The 10,242-nt window shown below is 37.6% G+C and overlaps 1 protein-coding gene across 1 annotated transcript; it reads left to right on the forward strand.

Moving 5' to 3' along the window:
- The first annotated feature begins 4,152 nt into the window (after window positions 1-4,152).
- Window positions 4,153-9,609, forward strand: LOC127857274 (uncharacterized). Its single transcript, XM_052393689.1, has 4 exons — window positions 4,153-4,252; window positions 5,422-5,480; window positions 8,901-9,206; window positions 9,547-9,609. Exons 1-4 carry the CDS (start codon window positions 4,153-4,155, stop codon window positions 9,607-9,609), a joined length of 528 nt encoding a protein of 175 aa, XP_052249649.1.
- The last annotated feature ends 633 nt before the right edge of the window (window positions 9,610-10,242 follow it).

The following is a 10,242-nucleotide window of genomic DNA, read 5'->3' on the forward strand; positions in this document are numbered from 1 at the left end:
CTTTATTTGTGTTGCGTTTCACGAAAAATAACAGGCATAATAACAGTCTTAGTAAAATTCTTAAATCTCTTTTTAAGACATCTATACCCAGGGATCAGGAAATCTCCGAATCCCAATCGGTCCGAGAGACGGCCGAAACCCTCTGATACCTCTTCGCCCCGCACCCCCCACCCCCTCCAAAAAAGACTATATTCTCTAAATCTTTCATGCATGGAACAATACATTATGTTTGATGTGATGTGAAAATAGGCCTTTTATTTGAAATCACATTAAAAACATCTTATTTTGTTTTAGAATTGTTGGTCTTATTAATTATTTTAGAAAGAAATGTCCAATCGGTTTAGAAGGTAGATAGAATGAGCTCTATTTGTTTTTGAACTCTATAAGACTCCCATTTGATGATTTGATTAATGACCAATTAAGTTGTTCAATGTCAATAAAACATGTAGTATTTGCAAAGAAAGCAAGAAATATTATCATATTCAACAAAATAATACTCCTTTAATATTCACAATCTACCATGCATCATTTAATACTGGACCGAATGTGGTAAATAATAATCGGTTTTCGTGGAACAAGTGTGTCACTTGTACTTCTCAATCAAGCGTGCCCAATTGTTTACATTGTTAATTCCCCTAATTTATGATCGCCTCGGGCATTTTTTGACATGGGGATATCAATTAGCGGATTAATCTCGGGACTGCGGAGATAAATGTACTGGTAAGTGTGTAGAATGTCACACCTGTCTGTGAAATCCGGACCGATTTTTATGATAAATCTCAATTTGCAATCGGTCCAGTACGACCAAAATCGGTCAAAAACCGATAAAACCGGCATTTTCCTGATCCCTGGCTATACCCCTATCTTAACTATGATTAGCAGTCTTAAATATGGCCGATTAAGATATAAGAATTTAGTGTCTGTGATATTTTGTGCCCAAAGTATGACAAATATATTTTAAACACTATTTTTGTGTATTCACGACATAACAGAAATTTATAGGTTTAATGTCCAGTCAGAATAGAAGAATGCTAATAGATGTAGGTAAATATCTCTCAAAATCCGAAATTCAATTTAATTCTTCCAGGCAAATAACACTTATCACTGTATCTTAATGTATTGTTGTTTACATGTTGGCTTTACGTATTGTAAATGCATTATGCTAATAAAGAATATGAATATGAGAGAGAGAGAGAGAGAGAGAGAGAGAGAGAGAGAGAGAGGGAGAGGGAGAGGGAGAGAGGGGAGAGGGAGAGGGAGAGGGGAGAGGGGAGAGGGGAGAGAGGAGAGAGGAGAGAGGAGAGGAGAGGAGAGGAGAGGAGAGGAGAGGAGAGGAGAGGAGAGGAGAGGAGAGAGAGAGAGAGAGTGTTCCCCAGACACTTTAACAAAGTTAATGTACATACAAAACGATCCATTACATAATGTAACTTGAAACCTGGATCACTTAGTAAGCGCAAAATACATACAATCATTGCGAGCTGTACTGTATTTACATGCATGCAAAAATCTCGGGCAATTTTAACAGTTGTAAACAGTCGTGGAAATGGTGCAATTTAACGGTTAGTTCAGTTACTTAAGCCTTTTAACATGTACACAAATTTTCACTTGTGTGCCAAATTTATTGAGGTGTATATTTTTTATGACTTTCTATAATTTTCTACTTTAGGCAACTGGAGCTACTGTGTATTTTAACATGTTCAATTTATGATACAATACATACCGTGATCTGCGGGGTGCCCGTCGTTTTCAGACCTTTCTTGTGAGGCCTATATTTAATATGGGGTCTATATAAGAACATAAAATTAAATATATATAATGCTGCTTTGTTGGGTCTTTGTAATTATGGGGTCTTTGTAAGCAAACAGGAAGTGGTTTTACAGCCATTGTGAATTCAGCATGGATTCTGCAATATTTCAGAATGTGCATCTTATTATCTTAAGTTTTGTGTTGTTGACACTTATTGCTATTGGTTTATTAATATTATGTGTATACATGAGATGGAATGCTTTATTTTTGAGATGGAATAATGATCTTCAGTAAAGTGTAGTTTCTTTAGTGTGTATGTGGTAAGGAGTATGTTCTCATTAGAGAGGTCCAGTTATTTGCTAGGTTAGATTAGGTGTGCACACAATTTTTATCCTTCATCTGTGGTCATCAAGTGATGCAAACATCTTCTTAACCTATATAAACCTCACAAGTTCAAGCAGTTGTATATAAGTTTTATTGGGTATATAAAATACATTCTGTATTTTCATGTTTTATGGGGTATATATCATTACATATTTCACAGAGTGATTGTTAAAAAGGATCATATTGGCAGTGTATATAAATGAACATTACATATGTTACTAAATACGGCACACTGTAGCTGTTTATTAACCTCTAAATAATTACGGGTTTCAGGAAGTTCCGCCATTTTGAAAATGGATGATTGCAATGTAGGCATGTGCTTAAGAAGAAGTTTTTGAAAGAAATAATGAAATCACGAAATTGTGAAATCACGAAATCGTAAAGTTTTGGAGTGAAATCACGAAATCGTGAAATAGTGAAGTTTTGTTGACAAAATTCTCTCCAAAACTTTACAACTTCATGATTTCACAATTTCACTTCAAAATTTCGTAATTTCTCGATTTCATTCATTCGTGATTTAGCTATTTCTTTTCAGAATTTCATGATTTCACAATTTCACGATTCTTCCTTGTTTTCGAATCGTGAAATCATGTAGTTGAAATGTCACGATCAGTCTTTCATATGTTCATGGATAAAAGATTTCCGTATTATGACGGAATTCCGTATTTCCGATCTTCGTCAGGGCCGTTTTTCCAAATCGCATAAATTCGAGGAGAAAATTGAGGGGGGGGTGGTAATTCTGCGTTAAATTTCACCATGACATTCCTGACGTCCAAGGACCGGCAGGTCAAATTGTTGTTGTTATCTTCACTAAACAGAGTAAATAAATAACGTCATCCCATTGGTTAAGAAAACAATGATAATTGCCGAATCAATCGAATTAATTTTGACAACCAATGGGATTACGTTATTTATTTACTCCCATTAGAAAAAGTAATGGCCGACTCCAAACGTCAAACAGTGAATATTTATTGTTAATATCGCAAATGTGAATTGTGTGTCCGATGCTCGATGTTGTAACCGCATCATATCGAAAGAGAATGGACATATCTTTCGAAGGTATGTGGCTTTTGGATATTTTCGGGAAGGAATTAGTGAAAATTTGCTAAAAACTACCGGTTTCGTGCATCCGTCCGTGGACGTCAGGAATGTCATGGTGAAATTTTACGCAGAATTTTGTGAAACTCTTTGCTGTTTCTGATTGCATTGACGGATTTTGATAAAACAAAAAGTGTTTTTGAAAAGAAAAATCATTCCTAGACACGATTCAGTAGATATTTTTGAGATCCTGTCAATTTTAAGGGACTTTTGGGTGATTAGTAACTTTCTCATCTTACAGTTACTGATTGTGAAAATAAATTGACATTGTGTAGATCAACTTTCTGCTTTTCTAACTTTTGAACCTTTGATTTGTAGTGTTGTCATCTATTTCACCTTCAAAATGTAGAGAATATTATCAGTGTTTAAGTATATTTAAAGGCCTCAGATTGCACTCCGATATGCTAAAATCCAGGAACTTCCGGGGGCCTCCGGCCCCCTGAACCCCCAGCCAGGGCGTTGCCCTGTACCCACCGGGGGCCCTGCGGCCCCCAGCTTGAAATTTCAGTATTTTCACTTTTCTGAACTTTTACCCATGTATGTTACCCCTGTCCATCCATAACACGGTTTATTAATGAAATTTATTTTCAGTCAATTTAAACAACTGCAAAATCTTTGGATTATAAACCGTCATACCATATTAAAGCTTGTAGTAGGTCCGATAGTGTATAGAAATGGCATTCATTTTAGCGGGGTACTCTATATATCCCGTACCTTTATAGAACCTCGCAGCAAGGGTTAATATTGAAATTGAGGACCCATAACTTACCACATATCTTAGTATACATAGACAACCCAGATTATGGTTTGATACAGATACCCCGTTTCTGACGATATTTCTGTTTATATATATATTATATATGTATATAGTTGGTTAGTCAGAAGACTGCTTGTGGAAAAAACATTATTTAATATATTCAGGAAATGAGACCAAGAAGAAAGAAACAGGAGAATGTGGCAGCAGACTGCATTGATTCAGGGGAGGACCTCAAAGATTTTGTTATTGAACATATACCACCAAAAGGTATTAAATTTTGATTTATGTTATCAATAAACTGGAACATATTTTAGACAAAACAAACTGTGTACATGTATATACATTGGCCACCATACATCTCTAGACAGGCCAAAAATCTTAACTATAATACATAGAAGACATGTCGTCTTCAAACTCATACATTTTCTATTTTGGCTGTTCAGACACTTGAAAATTGTTATCCAGAGAGTGTAGACAGAGAAATTAAAGTAAATTAAACTAAAGGGCTCTCACTACACTTGCAAATCAGGGAGAAGTTTTGTCAGATCATATAAGCAATGTTGAAACAAAATTGTAAAATATTTTAGCGACCAATCATGTGTTAATACAAAATGGCGGCCAGTGTAAACATCTGAGTATTTCCGTTCTCGCAGTCTCGTTCTGCCTTGTGAAGTTTTACGATATTTGTTCTATTTCTATATAGAAGTTGCGTATCCTTATAGTTTATAGGTCTTTGGTCAAAGTAAGTACCAAACTGAGTGTCAAAAAGTAAGTCAAGTTGTAGTAAAACCATGTGTAATATTTGCCTTTGAATTTGATTAAACTAGAGCAGTGTTCTTGGGTAAGTGATGTAGGGCTTTCATGGCCCTCTTGTTTATATAATTGTTTTTGTTTTTGTTTTGCTTGATAGGTCTTGGTGTTAGAACAACAATAAATAGAACAAAAGGAGATTTCTTAATGATTTATCCCGGCGAACTGATAACAGAAAGAGAAGGGGAAGAACGTGAAGAACGTGAACCATCCGTGTTTAGATACTTCTTCCAATATAAAAGGAAAGGGTGGTGGTAAGTATGTTAGAAGTTGTAATAAAAATAACTTTTAAAGTTGAATAACGCAATATTCAGAACAAAAAAAGAAATTTAAAAAAATATTTTACCAGTTAATATCTGCTAGAAAGTGATTGAAGTCAATTTTTTCCACAACATTTTGACCACTAGGATAATAATCTCCCAAATGTGCCAATTTGAGCACAGGTGATTGGAAGAATTCTTATTTTTAAAACAATTTTCATTTATATAGTATGGATGCTACTAGTGAATTAGATGTTGGGCCTCGGCTAGGTCGTCTGGTGAACCACGGTGGTAAAGGTAGAAATTGTGTTATGAAAACCCTGGAGTTCAACAAAAGGCCATATCTTTGCTTGTTTGCTGCTAAAGATATTCCACAAGGTGAAGAGTTACTGTATGATTACGGCATTAAGGATTTGCCTTGGGAGGTATGTACACTCAGAGCTTGTTACTCATTTTTTCTCTTCTGAAGATGGAAGGATATATAGAAATGACCCACGATCTGAGATTCAGGCTCATACAACAGACTCACATTGAGAAAGTAGGCTCAGTTTGTTTCATTGTTTCATTTCTGTCGTTTCTAAGAAGCAAATTGAACACTTCTTTTTGTTTTATGCCATTTGTTTTCATAAACATTTATGATTTGAAATCTATTTACTTGACAGAAATTACTATTTATTTACAAAGTAAACATATCATTGTGCCCCACATAGTTCTATTACACAATAGAACACAAAATGTCATTTTTTTAGCTCAATTATTCGAAGAATAAGGAGAGCTATACTAGTCACCCGAGTGTAGGTGTCCACGTCGGCATAACCACTTATGTTAAAGTTTGCATGCCAAGTACCACCTCAGATGTTTTCAAAGTCCATTGACATATGGCTTTAAAGGGAGATGTGCAGGATTGATAAATGGAACAGATTTGTGAAAAGGGTCAGTTGAATATCATTATTTGAAGCTCAAATATTGATTTACACCCGAAATATTTCAAACCAATATTTTATCAAAAAAAGATATATAAATGGTGTTTTCTATCCTATGCGACGCGCATAGGTTAGCTATTTTTGTATTTCCCACGTAAAGCTGTGGTGGTTTTTGGATTGTCATGTGATCACTTCACCCAAAATACGCATTCGGTGTACCTTGCTGACTATCGACGTCGCCATTTGTTTCAAAATGCCTGGGCCACCATGAATAGTAAGCTCAGCGATGAGCTAAATATAGAATGATCACTAAATGTAGAATGTATTTTTGTATAGGGATTTCTTCAGCGGATTGTTTTCAGGTCCGGTAAAATTAATTGAAAACTTCCTCCTGGAGGGTTTGAAGTGTAGAGTTTAGTGAAAAGTACACATAAGTGTTACAAAAATCGATCTGTTCATGATTTTACAGAGAAAACCTGCTTGACCCGGCACATCTCCCTTTAAGCACAACTACATGAAATATGATTGTTGGAAACTACCTAGCATCCGCCTTTAGAACTGGCTAATAAAATTTTTATAAATTTACAGAGAAAAGCTGACACAGGTAAACACAGTTCATGCTGTTGAATGCATTGTTGCATGGTTTAAATCTTAGACAAAAAATGAAATATCCCATAATGTTGTAGGTATTGAGGTATGATAATTTCCTGCTGTATATTTACGCTGCTTAAAGTAGGCACAAAATCAATATACCATTAAATAAAATCTCAAGATTAAGTTAAAGGTGATATTTTGCATATTTTGAATTATAGCTACATCATTGTTCTATATTCTAATTATCCTTTTCGGTTTTATTGAAAAAAAAATCATTGAATTTTGTTATGTTTCAAAACGAGATAAGATGAAACCATGCAATAGTGTCTGTGAGTTTATTTTCAGTTCATGTTGAAAAAGTTTATTTATCCCCCCGCCAAAGGCAAGGGGTATATTAGAAATGCCCTTCGTCCGCCCGTCCAAAACGATTTTATCCGGAGCATAACTCCAACAAAGTGCTCAGGGTGAGCTATTGTGACCGGCCTTGTCCGTCGTCCGTTGTGCATCAAATTTTTTACTTAAACATCTCCTCTGAAACTGCTCATTGGATTTTGACCAAACTTCACAGGAATGGTCCGTAGGTGGTACCCTACCAAAGTTGTTCAGATAGTTCTGATTGGTTGCATAAATAGGTCACAGGGTCAAAAAATAGGTTTTCAAAATGCAATTTTCAAAAATCTGCTTGTCTAAAACTACAAGGCCCAGAGCTTTGATATTTGGTTTATAGCATCATCTAGAGGTTCTCTACCAAGATTGTTCAAAATATGCCCCTGGGGATAAAATTGACCCCGCCCTGGGGGTCACAATTTTACATTGAATTATATAAGGAAAACTTCAAACGAAAGTCTTCTTCTCTTGACCGCTAATAGGAATTTGTCCAAACTCAAAAAGAATGATCCCTGGGTGGTCCCCTAGCAGAATTGTTCAAATGGTTCTGACTGGTTGCATAAGTAGGTCACGGGGTCAAAGATTAGGTTTTCAAAATTCAATTTTCAAAAATCTTCTTGTCTGAAACTACAAGTCCCAGAGCTTTCATATTAATTCGATGTATAACATCATCTAGAGGTCCTCTACCAATATTTGGTGGACAACATTAGTGGTCCTCTGTAAATGGCTCCACTGTGACCTTTGACCTTTTCCTAAGGTGAGCGACCCAGGGCCCTTTGGGCCCTATTGTTAATATTTATGTGGATACATTGCAGTGCTCATGCTGTCTGTTGACATTGTCACCATTTGCGATAATTTTATAAAAAAATATTTAAGAATTGGTGGCCGCTACTGACAATCTGGAGAACATGCTGGAGGCCCAGACTACAGACAATCTGAAGAACATGAAGGAGGCCCAGACTACAGACAATCTGGACAACACGCTGGAGGCCCAGACTACAGATAATCTGGAGAACATGCTGGAGGCCCAGACTACAGACAATCTGGAGAACATGCAGGAGGCCCAGACTACAGATAATCTGGACGAAATGCTGGAGGCCCAGACTACAGATAATCTGGAGAACATGCAGGAGGCCCAGACTACAGACAATCTGGAGAACACCACTGGAGGCCCAGACTACAGGACAATCTGGAGAACATGCTGGAGGCAGAGGCTACAGACAATCTGGAGAACATGCAGGAGGCCCCAGACTACAGATAATCTGGACGAAATGCTGGAGGCCCAGACTACAGATAATCTGGAGAACATGCAGGAGGCCCAGACTACAGACAATCTGGACAACACACTGGAGGCCCAGACTACAGACAATCTGGAGAACATGCTGGAGGCAGAGGCTACAGACAATCTGGAGAACATGCAGGAGGCCCAGACTACAGATAATCTGGACGAAATGCTGGAAGCCCAGACTACAGATAATCTGGAGAACATGAAGGAGGCCCAGACTACAGATAATCTGGAGAACATGCTGGAGGGCCAGACTACAGATATTCTGGAGAACATGCTGGAGACCCAGACTACAGATAATCTGGAGAACATGCTGGAGGCCCAGACTACAGACAATCTGGAGAACATACAGGAGGCCCAGACTACAGATAATCTGGAGAACCCGCTGGAGACCCAGACTACATATAATCTGGAGAACATGCTGGAGGCCCAGACTACAGACAATCTGGAGAACATGCTGGAGGCCCAGACTACAGACAATCTGGAGTTAATTCTGGAGGCCCAGACTACAGACAATCTGGAAAACGTTGCGGGATGCCCAGACTATAGACAATCTGGAGAACATGCTGGAGACCAGACTACAGACAATCTGGAGAACATGCTGGAGATCCAGACTACAGACAATCTGGACGAAATGCTGGAGATCCAGACTACAGACAATCTGGACGAAATGCTGGAGGTCCAGACTAAAGACAATCTGGAGAACACGCTGGAGGCTCAGGACTACAGACAATCTGGAGAACATACTGGAGGCCCAGACTACAGACAATCTGGACGAAATGCTGGAGGCCCAGACTACAGATAATCTGGAGAACATGCTGGAGGCCCAGACTACAGATAATCTGGGCAACATGCTGGAGGCCCAGACTACAGATAATCTGGGCAACATGCTGAAGACACAGATTATGACTGAGGAGCAGGTACACCCCAGCAAGATACAGGACCAGATCTCCGGTAATAATGTAAGTGTGCAGTTAAGTTAGCCGTGTTACTGCAAAAAAATACCTTTTTATATATATAAACAGCATTGTCATAGGTCTACATACATATATAGGCTCAGGGATCATTTTGAGGCGCGATTTCCGCGATATCTTGCCACAAAAAATGACAGATCTCGCCACACAAATTGACTTAATGAGAGAAATCTCGCACTCAAATCTGCAAGCAGTAAAAATTGTAGATTCGCGTCCGAAAAGCAATCTTACAAGTCATAGACTGATTCAGCAAACAAGCAACGCTCCTGAAATGTTTTCCATTTACCGAACGACTATCGTGTATCGCTTATTCTGGTTTTGGTTGTAGCTTTCCGGAAATGACAAAGAAATGCGTGCGCACATCACCCACCTTTGCAGATCATTGACTTGAAGAGTGCTTTGTAACAACGCGTTCATTGATCAAGAGAGGCTATTTATGTCAACTTCGGTTGAGGAATACCCTGTCACGTGACTGTGTATTGCGCAACCCAAAACATCCGGGAATTCCCTTATTTTTAATTATGATGTACACAATCACTTGACGGTGATACCGAAAATAAAGTCGATAAATACACGCAGACGATGGGTTCAACCAAAATATTAGATAGCATGATACAGAACGGTAACATTCGTTTGATTGACTATTTAAGTGATAGGAATACCTATATTGATGATGGTTAGGTTGAATCATGCACACATTTGTTTGAAACAAGGTCAAGTCTTATTTGATTATGTTTCTTATTGATAGTGAGTTTTCTTATCATATTCATAGTGCCGCGAAGCTATATGAAGTCTAATTTTGTAAATATGTTTGTGTAGTACTGTAATTTGTAACAGTTTATGTACAACATCGTGATTATTTTCACACATTTAATTCATTAATCAAATTGTTGTTCATTATCTGTCTTCTGATATATGGTAAAGATGAGTAAAATGTCTTCCCCGAAAAAAACTTTTACCACTCACTTTTTTTCTCCAATACAACAAGCCCAACGTCTTCCCCAAAATCAGCTATTAACAACTG

Source organism: Dreissena polymorpha, chromosome 14, assembly GCF_020536995.1.
Source record: "Dreissena polymorpha isolate Duluth1 chromosome 14, UMN_Dpol_1.0, whole genome shotgun sequence".
In the NCBI taxonomy this organism is placed as follows: domain Eukaryota; kingdom Metazoa; phylum Mollusca; class Bivalvia; order Myida; family Dreissenidae; genus Dreissena; species Dreissena polymorpha.